Below are 19375 nucleotides of genomic sequence, written 5' to 3'. Positions count from 1 at the left end.
GTTCTAGGAAATTGATGTGATGTAGACGCTCCTGTGGGGTCCAAAGACCTTGGGTGCGTAGGTCTCCCAGGTGAGCTCCCCATGCATAAGGGGAGGCATCCGTGGTGATGATCATGGAATGCGGGGGCAGATGAAAAAGAAGGCCCCTGGAAAGATTTGAGGAGTTCAACCACCATTGTAGAGATCGCTGAAGAGACGATGTCACAGAGATGGGATGAGAAAGAAGATTCGAGGTCTGTGACCACTGGTTGGCCAGAGTCCATTGAGGTGTCCTGAGGTGGAGTCATGCACCGTCGAGGCCATGTGGCCCAGGAGGACCATCATCTGTCTGGCAGGAATGGAGTAATGAAGGAGCACCTGACGACACAGGCGGAGCAGATTCCGCTGACGGTCGGAGGGGAGAAACGCCCTCATTAGTGTGGTGTCGAGAACTGCTCCAATGAATTGGAGGCGCTGTGTGGGAAACAGATGCGACTTGGGGTAGTTGATCTCGAACCCCAGAAGATGGAGGAGAGAGATGGTATGATGAGTGGCTTGTAGCACAAGCGGAGACGTAGGTGCTTTCACCAACCAATCGTCCAAGTAGGGAAACACCTGAAGGTTGTGAGATCTGAGGAAGGCCGCCGCCACAATGAGGCATTTGGTGAACACCCTGGGTGATGAAGCGAGGCCAAAAGGTAGCACTTTGTACTGATAATGGCGATGGTGCACCTGGAATCGGAGGTAGCGACGTGAAGTTGGATTGATTGGGATGTGAGTGTAGGCCTCTTTGAGGTCCAGGGAACATAGCCAGTCGTTCTGAGAGAGATGAGGGTAAAGCGTGGCAAGGGAGAGCATTCTGAACTTCTCCTTGACTAGACACTTGTTGAGGTCCCTGAGATCGAGAATGGGACGTAGGTCTCCTGTCTTCTTTGGAACTAGAAAGTAACGGGAGTAGAATCCCCGGCCTCTTTGTTCCGGAGGTACTTCTTCGATGGCATTGAGAAGAAGGAGGGATTGGACCTCCCTCAGAAGGAGGGGGGTTTGAGTTGAAAGAGAAGCAGACTCTACGGGAGGATTGTCTGGTGGAAGAGTCTGGAAGTTGAGAGAGTAGCCGTGGCGGATGATGTTGAGGACCCACTGGTCCGATGTGATGACCTCCCAACGGCTGATGAAGATGTGGAGCCTGCCTCCGATTGGCTGAGGAAGAGGCAATGAGGGTGGAAGACTGGCTAAGCCCTGGAGAGAGGAGTCAAAAGGGCTGAGAAGGTTTGGCAGGAGGAAGAGGCTTGGCAGGTTGATTAGACTGTGCACGAGCCTGGGTGTGTTGGTGTTGGCGGGCCCGCCTAGGTTGCTGCGAAGGTGGGTTGAGCGGCCTAGCGGAGAACCTGCGCTGATAAGAAGTCTGCGGTCGGTAAGGACGAGCAGGAAGAGCCTTCTTCTTTGGTTTAATGAGAGTATCCCATCTGGTCTCATGGGCGGAGAGTTTCTGTGTGGTGGTATCCAGGGACTCTCCGAATAATTCGTCTCCCAGACATGGGGCGTTGGCTAGTCGGTCCTGATGGTTGACGTCCAGATCAGAGACCCTGAGCCAGGCCAGGCGGCGCATAGCCACAGCGATGGCAGATGCACGGGAGGTGAGCTCAAAAGAGTCATAGATAGAGCGCACCATAAATTTTCTCAGTTGAAGCAGGCTGGAGATGTGCTGCTGGAATAGTGGAACCTTGTGCTCCGGCATGTACTTTTGCATGGCGGAGAGTTGCATTACCAGATGTTTCAGGTAGAAAGAAAAATGGAAAGAGTAGTTGTTTGCCCTGTTGGCAAGCATGGCATTCTGGTAGAGCCGCTTGCCAAACTTGTCCATAGTTTTGCCCTCTCTGCCAGGAGGGGTGGAGGCATAAACACTAGAGCCCTGAGTCTTTTTTAAAGTGGACTCTACCAGGAGAGACTCATGGGGCAGCTGGGGTTTATCAAATCCCGGGATTGGAATAACCCTGTAAAGGCTATCCAGTTTACGGGGCGCCCCAGGGACAGTCAGTGGATTCTCCCAATTTTTATAAAAAGTTTCCCGTAGGATGTCATGCACGGGCAACTTTAGGAACTCTTTAGGGGGTTGATCGAAATCTAATGCCTCCAGGAAAGCCTGTGACTTCTTAGAGTCAGATTCCAGAGGCAAAGATAAGGCCCCCGATAACTCCCTGAGAAATTTAGAAAAGGAAGATTGCTCAGGTTTAGATGTGGTATCGGGGGCCGAAGGCTCTTCGTCCGACGACGATGCATCCTCCTCGGTACCGAGGGGGGATTCTTCCCAGAGGTCCGGGTCTCTGACATCGGTGTGCGCGTGTCGAGAGACTGGAGTGGAAGGCTCGGTATGGTGAGTTTTAGACCGAGACTTGCCTGAGCGTACCGAGACGGTACCGGGGGATGAAGACCTGTGTCTGTCTCGGTCCCGGGAAGAACGGTGCCGGTCAGGTTCGCGGGAAGACCGGTGTTCCGTTCGGTCCCGAGGAGGATCGGTCGTCGTCAAGGCGACAGCCTCGGCATGGGCCTGGAGATGTGGCGCCGAGAGAATGGGCATGGAGGAGTCCATAGGTACCGATGGCATGGATACCGGTTGGATGGTGCGGGGCTCGGGCCGGTCTGGTACCGAAAGTAGCGGTGCCAGGATAGAGGGCAAGAGCTGTTTAAGTTGCTGTTGGAGTTGTTCCTGCAACTTATCCTGGAGGATGGCCGCAATGCGGTCATCCAGGGGTGGCACCGGAACCACTTTTTTCTGCTTTGGTTCCATGGGTGCCGCTCTACGCTCCGGCGATGAGGAGGCCGATGACGAGGCACTCACCGATATCGGAGCGGAGCGCTTTTTGGTTCGGCGTGGAGCCGAAAGAGCTGGTGTCGCCACCGAGGTGGGAGGGCGCTCAAGGGTGGAAGGCTTCTTAGCCGGCTTACCTGGCGCCGGTGGCGCCGATGTAGTTTCAGGCGGTGTCGAAGTGGTCGGTGCCGATTTTGATGGTGCCGCAGTTGAAGAAGTCGAGTCCATAGTCGGGCCAGTGCCGAACAGTAGACTTTGCTGGATTTGACGATTCTTCAAAGTGCGTTTTTTAAGAGTGGCACAGCGGGTGCAGGAGTCCGCCCGATGCTCAGGTCCCAAGCACTGTAAACACCAATTGTGTGGGTCAGTGAGGGAGATCGGGCGTGCACACCGCTGGCACTTCTTAAAACCGGGCTGCGGGGGCATGAATGGAAACACGGCCTCCGCAAAATCAAACCCCGAGGCCTGGATCGTGACAACAGGCCCCGCCGGGGCAAGAACGAAAAACGAAGTCAAAAGAAAATATATATATATTTTTTTTTTTTTAAATGAAAGAAAAAAGCACCCGAAGGTGAATAAAAACGAAAAAGAACGCGAGCGGGAAGGCAAAAAGAGGATTTCAACGGAGTTGAAAAACGCACGTCTTCTTCGCTCCGCGGAAACGAAGAAACTGGGGACCACGCACTCCTCCGTCGGGCGGGAAGGCACTCGCGCACGCGCGGTGCGGCCAACTAGAACTTTCTAGTAAAAAGGTCCGTACCGGGGGCTCCGTCGGTGACGTCACCCATGCGTAAAGAATATGCTGCCTGCTTGTCCTGGGATAATCCAGCATAAAGCCCTCCAGTGACTTCCTTAGTGGCCTCCTGGGTTCCGTGGCACTTACATTCTGTGTTTCGCCAAGTCACGTTTAGAGGGCTCTGGAAAGGATCTCTTCCAGAGACTGAACCATCTGCAGATTCCCAGTCCTGGAGGACTCAGAGGAGGTTAAGCCCATGACCCGCGACACAGACATTCCTCAGCAGACCATCCAGTGCAAACCTGGCATGATATATGGGTAGAAAGGCTTGAGGAGTCCATTCCTATTAATTTTAATCAAAATTGAGGGGTTTTGAGGTAGATAGAGGCTTTTAAAATAAAATCAGGAAATTCAAGATGGCCACCACAGCAGCAATTTTGGCATTAAAAATGGCCCATGAGAGGAAAATTAAAAGACAAAAAAATGTCAAAAAGAGGTTTCTAGAGGTGGGAGACCCTATCTCTGGCCCCAAGAACCCTCAACCTCGAAATTCAGACCTCCCCCCTTGGTTTTCCCCATAGGTTGCAATAGCCTTATTCACTGCCCGCGTTTCAGCTCAGAACTGCAATTGGGAACTGGAGAAGACCCTTGCCTCAATTTAACTTCACAGAATGAGATCTTCAGGTTGCCAGCTGGACTGATGTCAGACTGAACCTTGACCCCCCCAAAAAAAATCTTTGCACCTCAATGGTGGGAAGACCTCGCAGCTGGCTCTTAAGCTTGGTCAAGCTGGGATGGAGCCAAACAGCCTGCACACAAGCTCCTGATAAATCAGGGATGCGAGCTAGTTACAAGGGTATTGGACCCTGAGCTCCTAAAATATTAAAGCAGGCTGGCTAGACAGGCGTCCCCTAGGGCTGATTCTGCTAGCAGCAGAATTCTGCCAAACAAGTCTGCATCTTCTCCCAGGCAGAGGTCCCAAAAGTGAGGAAACCTCAGGGCACAGAGCCTCAACCAATTGTTAAAAAAAACCCGCAGAGCAGATCGGAAAAATCACCTTCTCAACTTTCTTGCAGAAGGAAAAAGTGAAGGGACAAGAGCAAGCCTACTGGGAAGAATTGAAAAATGAGGGTATCTTTCTGTAATCAACTTGCAGGTTCAGGACTACTACAAAATTCAAATTCAAAATATGGTCTACATGGGTACCCGAGGCAAAAGAAGAAACAGTGTCTTGTCCAGGGTCATAAGGAGAGTCAGGGAGAGAAGCTGCATTTAAACCCAGGTCTCCCTGATCACTATGTCACTCCTGCTTTTAGGTTTATGGTTGCACTATCAGGTTTTATGCATCTTAGTACTAGGCTTACCAATATAAAAAAAGATTGAGCCAAAATGAGGGTGGGTAGGGGCATGAATACATGCTTGTAAGTTGCAGGAGCCCCATTTCAGATTAGTGAAGAAAATGACAGCACAATATGTAAATGTCAATACCTGGTCAGTTTTATAGTTTTCCTAAACTCATTAGTGATTGGAGCTTTGTATCCTCCTTTCCTCAGTAAGGAATCTATGGTCTGAATGTGGTCCCATCCTGTGAAGGTGAAATTAGAGGAAATATTAGTAAACCTCATGTTTTAAGGCTCTTTAACATACAGACCTGAAACTTTTTAATCAACTATGCCAATATCTAGTCTACGCAACTGCATACTGAAACACATGCTTCCCTAATCTCACCACAGAAGATATTTTAAGGACACCCAGAGCAAGACATTTATAACAATCAAGCTTCCTGAATGTCTGCTAATGAGGGAAATGTCCCCACAAGCAGACTTGTGAAACAGGTCAGAGTTGCCTGAACTATTAACTTATAATCTTCAATAAGCAGTGACTGTCTGAAGCATTATATACACCTAGGAACACTATACAACCAATAGCAACTATGGGCCTACTAGTCAAAGAACTTATCCTCCTAACAGAGTTATGTTATTAAACTGGCCTCTGAAAATTTACTAGGACTAAATTTATGTTCAGAATTTCACTAAACTCCTAAAACTTGAAAAGTGTAAAAAGTGGGTGGATACCGGGGTGGATCTGGAGTAAGGAAAACAAGTTAGATGATTAGCATTGATTTTTAACACTAGGCTCATGGCTTCAATTTATAAGCAAGTGTTTGAGCTAAATTAAAGGCAAACACTTAGGCTCCAAAATTTGTGACCCCTTTTCAGCCAGACTTCAGAGCCTAGCTTAAATGTTGGGTCCTTTCATTATTATATTAATTCCAATGGGCCAAAACAGTTTGGTTTTACACATAGGAACATATGTAAGGTGGAGGAGAAAAATGTTGTGCCATAAACTCTACAGCACGGGTGTCTAACCTCGGTCCTCAAGGATCAAAATCCACAATCTATTTGCTTGCACTGCCTTCACTACATCTCATGCATATTTAGTGTAAATTCTGAAAACCTGACCTGGTGAAGTCCAAGTTTGGACACCCCTGCTGAGTAATAAGATTTTGAGATGGCAAGCATTAACAATGTCTCAGTTGTAGTCAAAAGCACACATCTACTTCTTGAGCCTGATGTGGCATAAAGCAGAAAAACTATTCTATTAAAATATCATCACATTTTTTGTTCTAATTCACTCTGCTTACTTAGGGTTGCCAGATTTCCTCTTAAAAAAAAAAAAGACACCTGGCCCCACCCTGTTCTGTCCCAGCCCAGCCCTGTCCCTAGTCTCACCCCCACACAAACCTCCGGTCTCCTTCTCTGAGCTTGTGGCCTCATCTGGAGGGTCGGGATTTGGAAATCCCTCTGGGTACTTGGACAGTCCTCTAAAACAGTGGTTCCCAACCCTGTCCTGGAAGACCACCAGGCCTATCGGGTTTTCAGGCTAGCCCGCGGCAACAAGGGGGCATCTGTGGAAAATCAGGGGCGGGAAACTGCACGGGGACACCAGGAAATTCTTTTTCACTGAAAGGGTGGTTAATCGCTGGAATAGTCTTCCACTTCAGGTTATTGAGGCCAGCAGCGTGCCTGATTTTAAGGCCAAATGGGATAGACACGTGGGATCTATTCACAGAGAAAGGTAGGGGGGGTGTCATTGGGGTGGGCAGACTAGATGGGCCATGGCCCTTATCTGCCGTCTATTTCTATGTCTTAATGAATATGTATGAGAGAGATTTGCATCTAATGGAAGTGACAGGCATGCAAATCTGCTCCATGCATATTCATTAGGGCTAGCCTGAAAACCCTGGTGGTCCTCCAGGACAGGGTTGGGAACCACTGTTCTAAAAAGTGGGCATGTCCAGGTTTTCCCGGTTGTCTGATAACCCTATGCTCACTCCCATTACAAACATTTCTTCACATGAAAGTATTTTAAATGTTTCCAAGGTTTAGAAAAAAAAAAATTAGATGTACCCTTTCGTGTACAAACTAAAGCTCATTCTGCATTGTGTCAAAGCCCACCTTAACTCTTTTACCATGCATGTTCCCAACAGATACACATCAAATAAGTGGTTCAGGTTGCATCAACACTAAATTTTACCTTAAACAGTCAGGACCACTGGCACAAAACAAAATAAGATTCATCTTTATGTTAAATGTCAACAAATCAAATGGACTCCTTGCCTACCCTGAAAAAGGCTAGCAGTGCAGCTTCAAATACCAAGATTTCTGCAGTCTTTTTGAATCTGATGCTGAAGACCAGCTAATGCCACAAGCTCTGATCCACAGCTTGCCAAGGCACCAAAAGTGAATGAATGTCACAACTTACACAGTTTAGCTTTTATTACTGTATCTTGAGTTCCCCTAAGATGAATATATAATATTCTTTCTATGAATAAATATCACACATTAATTTTTTGCATGCCTCCCCAAGTTTGTAACCAGCTCTAACCTGACTGCTTATAAAGGCTGTATATATTAATGCCAAAAACACACTTCATATCTTTTCTTTTTAATTATGAAGTGACTAAGCAGTTAATCAAGTACTCATGAGCTTCACAAACCACAATCACTTTTACAACTTGTCTGATACTAAGAAGGGAGTTTTGTTGCACAGATCTAAGGCTACAGAAAATCTAACAAACAGACATGAAGCCTTATCTCATGCTCCTCCTTATCACTTATATAGTGCTGAAACATGAAAGAAGCTATCTTATAGATCTAAAATCTATGCTGAAGAGAGCTTTTTACCGCTGACGGGTAAAATTTAACACTATCCCGGCAATACAACAGCCAGAAAATCTCACAGCATTGCTGGGTTCACACTAGCACAGAATGGGTGGCTACAGTCAACTGTTTTTCAAGACTAGTAAGACTAGACTGTTTCAATTTAAAACTAATTTAGGAGGCTCTTTTCAGATGAGCAGATCATAACTTAAAAGGTGACCTATGAATCACAAGTGATGGATTTCCTTTTTTAAGTTCCAGCTTTTATTTATAAATTCAAACTGTGGCATCAGCTCCCCCATGCCACCAGAGCAATAGATAGCCTGTTACTCTTTTGAAAAGCAGTGAAAACAATGTTATTATCCAATCAGCACATACCTGATTTATGACCCTACCTGCCCTAAGTCATGGCATACCCTAATTGCATAAGGTTGCCTTGGACACGTAACTTATATGCCGTCTAATGTACTCCTTTGAGGGGAAGGTGTGGCTCACTGGGAGAGTTGCTGCCTCTGCACCCAGAGTTTGTGAGATCAAATCCCAGTGCTGCTCCTTGTGACCCTGGGCATGCCGCTCAATCCCCTAATGCCCACTGCTTTGAATGCTAAAGCCACAAAAAGGTGGCATACAAGTCCCCACTAAGATGGTTAAGGGGTTGGAGGGGCTGCCGTACAGCGAAAGATTAGAGAAACTGGGCCTCTTCTCCCTCGAACAGAGGAGATTGAGAGGGGACAAGAAGGTACTGAAGGAGAAAGACTTAGTAGATAAGAACAGGTTTTTCGCCCTCTCCAAGGTAGGGAGAACGAGAGGGCACTCTCTAAAGTTGAAAGGGGATAGATTCCGTACGAACATAAGGAAGTTCTTCTTCACCCAGAGAGTGGTAGGAAACTGGAACGCTCTTCCGGAGGCTGTTATAGGGGAAGACACCCTCCAGGGATTCAAGACAAGGTTGGACAAGTTTCTGCTGAACCAGAATGTACTTAGATAAGGCTAGTCTCGGTTTGGGTGCTGGTCTTTGACCAGAGGGCCACCGCGTGAGCGGACTGCTGGGCACGATGGACCACTGGTCTGACCCAGCAGCGGCAATTACATTACAGATTTCTATTCCGCCATTACCTTTCGGTTCAAAGCGGATTACAAAAGAGTTATGGAAGAAGGGTTACAAAGTTAGATCAAAGGTCGTTTCTAAGAGAGGGATAAGTGGGATCTGGGGTAAGGGAGGGGAAGGTAAGAAGGGGGTATTCGTGGTATTAAGCAATTCTTATGTTCATTTGCCTTTTTAATGGTTGCCTATGTTGGCTAATGTCTTCGGTCTAATGCATTTCTGTAACCCCTTGTGGGCTCCTGGGAAGGATATCCTTTAAAACTAACTTACTAACTAAAGTTGGCTCTGAATTATAAGAGCTTCCCACTATAGCAATGCTTTTAGTCATCCAAACTTTCAGGAAAACATCAGTGAAGTCTGCACTACCACAGCCACCTAAATGTTCTGTGATGTTTTTAACGTCTCTGTTCATCTCATTATGGGCTCTAACAAGAGAGATCCAGTTCAACTCATACTGTTGATCAGTCAGAGGAGCCAAAAGAAAATGGATGAACTCAAATGTCCCATAATTTCTTGCACATTTTTCAAAGCCAAATCAAATTGTGTATATCCTTAATCAGTTAATCTAGATCAGTACTGTTCCTGATAAAAACTGAAAACTGTAGCCAAGGAGCACAATTCAAAGCAACAATAAAACATTTAAATCTGAAAGTAATTTTCAATTTAAATAAAGATAAAATATATTTTTAACAAAATTCCATTTCTCTGTGTGTATGGTTTTATTTTTTTGGAATATAAATATTTCAAATGATACATTTGACTGTAAAATTTAAGGGAACTAAGAAAGAAAAATGTTTAACCAGTGATGAAATTTGCCCAGGATGATATGCAATGTGGTCATCTATAAAGCAAAGATACTTACCTGTAGCAGATGTTCTCCAAGGACAGCAAGCATATACTCTCACATATGAGTGATGTCATCCACAGAACCTGTATGGACAATGTCAAGTGCACTGTCACTAAATTTTTAGGCAGTGCCCATACCATGCGTATGCCAGTGCCTTCCCGGCCGATGTCAGCTTGCGGGACCATCAGTTCAGTAACAAAGCTAAGAAACAAGCCAACTAGGGGAGGTGAGCGGGTTGTGAGAAGAAAATACTTGCTACAGGTAAACCTTTGCTTTCTCCGAGGACAAGCAAGCATAATATTCTCACGTGTGGGACTCCCAAGCATGCCAGGATCTCTGGAAGAGCCTGAACATTGAATATATAAGAACCTGGCAAAACTCCACAGGGTTGGAGGGAAAGTTGGCTTTAAGTAGAGAATAAATTGGGCAGAACTGCTTGCCCAAACCGACCATGTCTTCTGCAGTTGTGTTCTGCACAGTAGTGAGAGGTAAATGTGTGGACTGAAGACCAAGTAGCCACTTTGCAGATTTCTTCAATAGATGCAGTGTGAAAATAAGCTACAGAGGCAGCCATAGCCAGTACATTGTGGGCTATCACATGGCTTTGTAGTGTCAATCCAGTCTGAGTAAATGCCATAGGAAATACAGTCCATTAGTCAAGTAGAGATGGGTCTTTGGAAAACAAAAACTCCTAGCCTATTAAGGTCAAAAGCGACAAAGAGCTAGAAGGACACTGTATGGCTTATTCTGGTTCAGGTAGCATGCCAGAGCACATTTGCAGTCCAAGGTGCTTCTCCGGATAGGAATGTGGTTTTGGAAAGAAAACAGGCAAAATGATGGAGTGGTTAAGGTGAAATTCTGAGACTACTCTAGAGAGAAATTTGGAATGTGTTCAAAGAACTACCCTGCCATGATACAATCTTGTATAGGGAGGATCCAGTACAAGGGCTTGCAGAAGTGAGGGCTATGTGGAAAATGACTTTCCAAGTGAGTAATTTGAATGAGCAAGATGTAAGCGGCTCAAAAGGAGATGGCATAAGAACAGAAAGAATCAATTACGATTCCAAGTCAGTAATTTGAATGAGCAAGATGTAAGCGGCTCAAAAGGAGATGGCATAAGAACAGAAAGAATCAATTACGATTCCAAGTCACATGAAGTGGTTTGAAAGGTAGTTTTGTGTAGAATAGGCCTTTCATGAAACTGGCTACTAAAGGATGTACAGAGAGAGGTTTGTTGTCCAGGAATGAAATGCATTGATAGTGCTGAAATGAACTCTAACCAAAATAGGTTTTTAGACCAGAATTAGAAAGGTAGAGAAGATAGTTGAAGATGGACAAAAGTGGACAAGACGATGGCAAGAAATAGAATGATGCTGAAAGGTCACTTTGGGCAGCCACAAAACTTAGAGACTTGAAGAAAGCACAGATGTTTATTCAGCAAATGCGGACCCCTGAGCCCCAAGCTGGCTTCAGAAGTCCCGAAACCAGGAAGTTACAGAGATATTTATACATTCTTCTGGCTATACAACTGAATTCTAGAAAAAACTTTTCACGTGTTAATTTTCTTAACAATCATTGGTCCTAAACTAGCAGGTCACTTATCTAAGCCCTGCAGTCTTTCTGTTACATGTCCAGGAGGGCGGAATACAATATCGTGTATGCTGAGATAGCCATAAGAAGCTAGAATGCCCAAGCTAAAACACCCAGTGCAGGCAGGCTAGAAAATCAGATAAATTAGGTCTGCAATGAAACATAATTCAGCATTTTATTAAAGAGAAAACGTAGTTCAACACTTAGGAAAACCAGTCCCAGACTCCTTCAATTCTAGGGTGCATAGGGAGAGGTATGGCCAGTAGGAAAAAGGAGGTACTGATGCCCCTGTATATGACTCTGGTGAGACCTCATTTAGAATATTGTGTAGAATTCTGGAGGCTGCACCTCCAAAAAGAAAAACAGGATGGAGTTGGTCCAGAAGAAGACTACTAAAATGGTCAGTGGTCTTCAACCTAAGGCATATGGGGACAGACTTAAAGATTTCAATATGTATACTTTGGAGGAAAGGTGGGAGAGGGGAGTTATGATAGAGATGTTTAAATACCTTTGTGGCATAAATGCGGATGAGGTAAGTCTCTTTCATTTGAAAGGAAGTTCTGGAATGAGAGGGATAAGGATGAAGTTAAGGGGCAAACGGCTCAATAATAATCTAAAGAAATACTTTTTTTTACAAAAAGGGTGGTAGATGTGTGGAATAGTCTCCCGGTAGAGGTGGTAGAGACAAAGGCTGTCTGAATTCATGAAAACATGGGACAGGCAAGAGGGATTTCATAGGGAGAGAAGAAAACAGTGGATGCTGCGGAGGGGCAGACTGGATGGGCCATTTGGTCTTTATCTGCCATCATGTTTTTATGAGACAAGCTCCAGAGAATGCAATGCACACCATGAAATGAATCATGCCCACTTGAAGTGATAACAGTGCTGATTGGAAGGTTTCCTAGTTGCTTCAATGACACAGGATACTGCAGCCCACAGACAGAAAGCATTTACAAGAACATGGTGTTAGTGCTAATGAGTGGGGGTTGAGATGAAGTAGAAAACCTTCATTCTGAGTTAGCATTGTTGGAAACAGATGCAGTTTCCACAGTTTCCTGATCAAGGGTTCTAGGAGGAGTGGAAACCAAACCTAGTATAGCTAAAGGGATGCTATGAGGATCATGGTGCCCTGATCTTTGTGAAGTTTGAGTTGAGATTTCCTATATGAGAGATTGGAGGAATTATGTGGAGGAACTTGACCCCCAGTGAAGTAGAAAGGCATCTGACAATACAATCAGGGGCAAAGAGGCTGAACAGAATTGTGAAAATTTGCTGTCTTGAAGGGAAGCGAAGAGATCTATGTCTGGCATTCCCCATTGAGAGAAAATTGGATGTAAGCCTGTCGTGCTGAGAGACTAGTCATGACGCTGATGATGTCTGCTCAACTCGTCTGCCAACACATTTTGTTTCTCCGCCAAGTAAACCTCCCTGAGAAGAATTCTATGAGCAGTGGCCCAGTTCCAAATCTTGACTGCCTCCAGACAAAGGGGATCAGATCCCATAACTCCTTGTTTGTTCAAACAGAACAGGGTAACCTGATTGTCTGTACAGACATGAACTACGTTTTGAAGGAAGCGGTCCTAGACTATTTTGAGAGCATTCCCTACTGCTTGTAGCGCTAGCAGATTAATATGGAGGGTCTACTCATGATGAAACAACACTACCTTAGTGTGAATGAAGACTGACTAGATGAGCTCCCCAGCCTAGCATCAAAGTATCTGTGGTTAGAAGATTTTAGTGGGGAGAGGCCTGGAAAGGGAGAGCTCAGATAAGATTTTGTTCTACCATCCACCATTGGAGAGAGTGCCTTAGATCTGGGGTGATGAACTGGAGCAGAGAGGGATCCTGTAGTTTGGGACCATTGTGTTGTAAAGTCCACTGTGGAATCCTGAATTGAAGGTGTGCAAATGTGTCACATGAACCATCGATTCCATGTGACTGAGAAGGTGTAACATTTAGTGTGCAGTACGCTTGAGGGTGGAGATTGTTTAACACAGGTGAATGAGACTGTCAACTGTCTGGTTGGGTAGAAAAGCCTGACCTTCAATAGTGTTCAAGAGTGCTCCTATGAATGCCAAGGAATGAGATGGCTCTAGATCAGTGGTCTCAAACTTGCGGCCTGGGGGCCACTTGCGGCCTGCAAGGTACTATTTTGAGGCCCTCAGTATATTTATCATAATCACTAAAGTAAAATAAAACAGTTTCTTGATCATATATCTCTTTAGCTATAAATTACAATATTATTATTAAGACTTAGCCAAAAGGAAAGATTTATAAACTATAAAGAGTTTTACCTCATACAAAATTGTCATTTCTTTAGTAAGACATTAACTATTTTTTTCTGAGGCTCTCCAAGTACCTACAAATCCAAAAATGTGGCCCTGCAAAGGGTTTGAGTTTGAGACCACTGCTCTAGATGCAACTTTGGTAGTTGATGACAAGCTCTAGAAGCTTGAGACGAACTGTTGAGTTTATGTCATGCTGAGCTGCTTACGACTAGAGAATGACATGGGGAAAAATTTGTCCCCGTCTCCACCAGCTTCATCCCCGTCCCGTCACTGTGAGCTTGGTCCCTGTCCCCGCCCCCACATATATCCCCCACTAAAGTGTACAGCGTCTGTTCCTCTTCACCCCCCTTCGCCTGGTCCAGCAGCCTCGTCCCTCCCTCTTGCTGCGGACCAGCAGCTCCCGCCCTCCCCTTCCTTCCCTTCGCTGGCTTACTTAATTTTCATCTTAACAAGCCGCTGGAGCCTTGAAGTCGCATGTAGATGCCAGAAAGTCCTCCTCTGACACAACTAGAAACAGGAAGTTGCATCAGAGGAGGACTTTCCGGGCAGCCGTATGCGAAGATGCAAATTAAAGTAAGCCAGCAATGGTAAGGGGAAGGGAAGGAGATGACTAGACTGCAATTGGGAGGAAGGGAGGGGGCTGCTGGACCGTGCGATCTTCAGCACGATCCTCAGTTAACTGCGGGGACAAGGCCATTCACCACTCCACAGGGTGGTGAATGGCCTTCTCCCCATCCCTTCGGCGACCATTTTTTTTTTTTTTACTTCCCCGTTTCGGCGGGTTCTCTACTTGCGGCGATGAAGCTTTGATCAACCAGTCAACCAAGTAGATAAATGTGTGAAACCCCATGTGCATAGGGCTACTACTAGAGCTGTCTGATTCAAATTGATTCACCGATTCACTTCAGGTGAATCAAATTCATTAAAAAAAAAAAAAATAAAAAATGAACTCACGGATTCATCAGCAGTAGCACTGAAGTTTTCTTAGCCCCCTCATCGCCAATCTATTCTGCACGGGCCCAACCGGCTTTCCCTCTGCCGGAGTCCTTCCTTCTAGAAAGATGACGGCAGATAAGAGCTACAGCCCATCAAGTCTGCCCATACCATTGACCCCCTATTAAGTCTACTGGCCCCCTTAACTCTACTGACCTGCTCTATTAAGTCTATATCCTAGCGACTCTATTTATTGGTATGACTCCCGCAGTGATCCCACATAGGTTTCCCATTTGTTCTTGAAGTCTGGGATACTGCGGGCCTCGATCACCTGTACTGGAAGCTTGTTCCAACGCTCTATCACTCGTTCCGTGAAGAAGTACTTCCTGACGTCTCCACGAAACTTCCCTCCCCTGAGTTTGAGCGGATGTCCTCTTGTGTTCGAGGGTCCTTTGAGAAGAAAGATATCATCTTCCACCTCGACCCGTCCCGTGATGTACTTAAATGTCTCAATCATGTCTCCCCTCTCCCTACGCTCCTCGAGAGTATAGAGCTGCAATTTGTTCAGTCTCTCTTCGTACGAGAGACCCTTTAGCCCCGAGACCATCCTGGTGGCCATCCGCTGAACCGACTCAATTCTGAGCACATCTTTCGGTAATGTGGCCTCCAAAATTACACACAGTATTCTAGATGAGGTCTCACCATGGCTCTGTATAATGGCATCATGACCTCAGGCTTCCTGTTGATGAAACTTCTCTTGATGCAACCCATCATCTGCCGTGCCTTAGATGAAGCCTTCTCCACTTGAGTAGCAGTCTTCATGTCTGCACTGATGATCACTCCCAAGTCTCGTTCTGCTGTAGTCTTGGTCAAAGTTTCTCCATTCAAGGTGTAAGTTCTGCATGGATTTCCATTTCCGAGATGCATGACCTTACATTTCTTGGCGTTGAAGCCCAGCTGCCAGACAGAGGACCAACTTTCTAAAGTACGGAGGTCCTGTTCCATAGTATTCTGCAGATTGTAGCCATTTATGATATTGCATAGTTTGGCATCATCAGCGAATAAGGTTACCTTACCTTGAAGCCCTTGAGTCAAATCCCTAATGAATATGTTGAAGAGGAGTGGACCCAGGACTGAGCCCTGCGGCACCCCGCTGGTCACTTCCGACGTTTTGGAGAGGGTACCGTAAACCATCACCCTCTGAAGTCTGCCACTTAGCCAATCTTTAACCCATGCAGTTAGTGTTACTCCTAACCCCATCGATTCCATCTTGTTCAGCAGTCTGCGGTGTGGGACGCTGTCAAAAGCCTTGCTGAAGTCAAGGTATACGACGTCTAAGGACTCTCCTGAGTCCAGCCTTCTTGTTACCCAGTCAAAGAAGCTAATAAGATTGGACTGGCAGGACCTACCCTTGGTGAATCCATGTTGACTGGGGTCCCGGAGATTCCCCTCATTCAAGACCGTATCTAATTTATGCTTAATTAGTGTTTCCATGAGTTTACACGCTATTGAAGTGAGACTCACCGGTCTATAGTTCGCAGCCTCAGCCTTGCAACCCTTTTTATGCAGAGGAATGACGTTGGCTGTTTTCCAGTCCAACGGAACTTTCCCTGTGCTTAGTGAGAGATTGAAGAGCACGGCCAACGGTTCCGCCAGAACATCTCTCAATTCTCTAAGCACTCTTGGGTGTAAATTGTCCGGTCCCATGGCTTGTTCTCCTTGAGCCTTGTCAGCTCGCTGTAGATGTCTTCAGGTGTGAACTCAAAATTCTGAAACGGGTCTTCAGCAATTTGTTTTGCCTTTAACTGTGGTCCGTGTCCCGGTGCCTCACAGGTGAAGACTGAGCAGAAATATTCATTTAGTAGTTCGGCTTTTTCAGAATCCGCCACCGCGTAGTTTCCGTCCGGTCTTCTAAGGCGTACTATGCCGTCTGTGTTCCTTTTCCTATCACTAATATACCTGAAGAAAGATTTGTCCCCTTTTTTAATGTTTTTTGCCAAAGTTTCTTCCACTCGAAGTTTGGCCTCCCTAACTGCTGTTTTGACCGCTGCGGACCTGGTCTTATATTCTACTTTAGTTTCCCTTCTCTGCGTACATTTGTAGGAAAGAAATGCTGTTTTCTTCTCCTTAATGAGGTGCGAGATCTCCTCAGTGAACCATTGGGGTTTATTGTTTCTTTGCCGTTTGTCTACCGATTTTATGTAGCGATTAGTAGCTTCGTGTATGGATGATTTCAGGTACGACCACATAGCTTCCACATTACCGGTCTCTGCTTGGTCCTGCAGCGTCTGATGGACGAAATCTCCCATGCGTGTGAAGTCGGTGCCTCGGAAGTTAAGTACCTTTGTTTTTGTGATTGATTTAGGGAATCCTTTCCTAAGGTTGAACCATACCATGTTATGGTCGCTGGAGGCTAGCGTATCTCCTACCAAGACCTCTGAGACGCTTTCCCCGTTGGTGAGTACCAGGTCAAGGATCGCCTGGGCCCTAGTGGGCTCCGTTACCATCTGTTTTAGTTGTGCACCGTTTATGGAGGCCAAAAGCCTCTTGCTGCTACTGGTGGTTGCTGAAAATGTGTTCCAGTCTGCATCTAATGTAACTTCCAGTTTCATGAGTTAGTTATGGCTCTCCCAACTTCCTCCCTACCTCCTCTCCAGATGCTGTAATTTTAAATTTTTGGGCAGCTGGCAGCAGCAAGGTGAGCCCTGCTGCTGCTGGCCTGTCCTGGAAGCCTTTATTCTGCAGCATCCCACATATGCGGGAACAGGAAGTCACTGAAAAATGAAGGCTTTTAGGGCTCACTTTGCTGCCGCTACCCAAAAATTTAAAATTATAGTTGTCAGGAAAATGATAGGTGGGGGAGTCAGATGCTGGAAAGAGAAGTTGTGCCATTGGATCCTGCTGAGGGGGAGGCTGGGGTTGGTGTTGGGAAGACAAGGAAGAATATTTGTTGCATGAGCTGAGAGGGGGCTGGGGTGTTGGGAAGGGTGTGGTAACTATCCAACATTGGCGAAAGTATATCAATCTGCCTCCAAAGGTGGAGAATGGGAGTTAGAGTTGTGGGAGCATTGGCAATTCTCTCTAGAACAGTGTTTCTCAACACTCTGTACATATACCCTTAGGGGTACGCAAGCCTCTTGTTAGAGGGACGTGGAACTGCTTGGGTCTCCCATCCCCCTTCTTTTTTAATCGCTGCTGCTGGGGATCCCATGCCCTCCTTCCTGCATTTCCGCCGAAGCCAACCCAGAATACTTCCCCCCCAATGTCAGAGGGAAGCCTTCCAGGTCAGCGGGAGATCCCAGTTACCTCCTTTAGCCACACAGGGACGTGTCACGGGCAACGGCTTTTGTACGCTGCATGTGGCTGACCCGGAAACCTTCTTACTGACATCAGAGGGAAGGCTTGTGGGTCAGCCTCATGCAGTGTCTAATAGCCGCTGCTCGCAACGTGTCCCTATGTGGCTGCAGGAGCAGCCCAACTAGACGGCCCTGAAGGAAGCGAGCGCGTCGTAGCAAGTAAGAGAGAGAGGGGACATGATCGTGGGACAAAGGAGGGGGGCACAAACTCGGGATACAGAAGGGAGGAAGAAAAGAAGCAACAACTAGTAAGAATTGTTGGACATGAGTGTGTGAGAGGAAAGAGATGGTACACATGGGGAAAGGAAGAAAGAGGAAAATTGATGGGCATAGAGAGAGAGAGGACTGAGGTAGAGATGCATGGGGAAGAGAAGGATGAGAGGAAAAAATGTTGGATATGGTTGTGGAGAGGGAACAGAGGGACAGATTGAAGCGGATACAAAGGGGAGGGAATGCTGGATATAGTGATGGAGGAGGTGGTATGGTGCTGGAGAGAGATGCTAGAAGGAGAAATGGGTATGGGGCTGGGTCTGGTGGGTAGTGGTGAAAAATGCTGCACATGATCCGGGGGATGAGAGGGAGAAATATTGGATATGGCAGTAGAGGGGGTGGGAGAGATGCACCCTGGATCTCTCTCTTTCCCCACTCTGTAGCAAGGGAGGGAATGAGAAAAAGACAGATGGACAGTGAGAGAGACATGATGTCATTAGGGGTGGAGGAGTGAGGAAGAAAAGTTGGATTCACGGAGGAACAGAGAGAGATGTTGGTTGGGGAAGGGAATGAGGTCCAGAGGAGAGGAAGAGTGCAGGAGGCATACAGAAAGAAATATTGGATGCACAGTTAGAAGGCAGTGCAACCAGAAACTCATGAAATCACCAGAAACAAAGGTAGGAAAAATGATTTTATTTTCAATTTAGTGATCAAAATGTGTTAATTTTGAGAATTTACAAATGCTGTTTATATTTTGCACTATATTTGTCTATTTTTCTATAGTTGTTACTGAGGTGACATTGCATATTTTAAAGTCATCAGCCTTGACCTTGTTGGAATGGGCCATGAGTAGAAGTTGTGGTCATGGCTGTGTTACTTGGTTTTATAAGGCACTTACTACCCAAAATGCCCCACCTATTAAATATATCCAGGTTTGGGAGACTTTGTTGGGGCGGATCTTTGCTCCTAGATCAGGGTTAGGGAACTCCGGTCCTCGAGAGCCATATTCCAGTCGGGTTTTCTGGATTTCCCCAATGAATATGCATAAGATCTATTTGCATGCACTGCTTTCAATGCATATTCATTGGGGAAATCCTGAAAACCCGACTGGAATACGGCTCTCGAGGACTGGAGTTCCCTACCCCTGTCCTAGATGGTGGGCCAATCTTTTCAATCACTTGCTATGCCCCTCAATTGCTAGTTCCTTGGTGGAAAATGGATATCAGGTGCTTTACCAATGGCATCTTACACCAGTTCACTTGCACTGTATTTACTCACAGACATCTGACTTGTGTTGGAGGCAATGTGGGCAAAGAGGTACATTTTTGCACATTTGGTGGGATTGTCCTAGAGTGGTCC

The 19375-nt window shown here is 46.1% G+C and overlaps 1 protein-coding gene across 3 annotated transcripts in view; it reads right to left on the bottom strand.

Moving 5' to 3' along the window:
• Nucleotides 1–19375, bottom strand: part of AMMECR1 (AMMECR nuclear protein 1) — a 268091-nt gene that overhangs the window by 17911 nt on the left and 230805 nt on the right. For 2 of the 3 annotated variants that reach the window (XR_004539635.1, XM_033946567.1), the window contains exon 6: nt 5013–5109. The exons of the other annotated variant lie outside the window; for it this stretch is intronic. Coding sequence is in view for 1 of the 2 variants with exons in the window: in XM_033946567.1 (XP_033802458.1) it covers nt 5013–5109 (97 nt within the window). In the remaining variant the exon portion in view is untranslated. The remainder of the gene's footprint in view (nt 1–5012; nt 5110–19375) is intronic. 3 annotated transcript variants of the gene reach the window in all.

The sequence above is a fragment of the Geotrypetes seraphini genome, chromosome 5, assembly GCF_902459505.1.
Source record: "Geotrypetes seraphini chromosome 5, aGeoSer1.1, whole genome shotgun sequence".
NCBI classification, from domain to species: Eukaryota; Metazoa; Chordata; class Amphibia; order Gymnophiona; family Dermophiidae; genus Geotrypetes; species Geotrypetes seraphini.
This window is presented reverse-complemented; position numbering and strand designations above follow the sequence as displayed.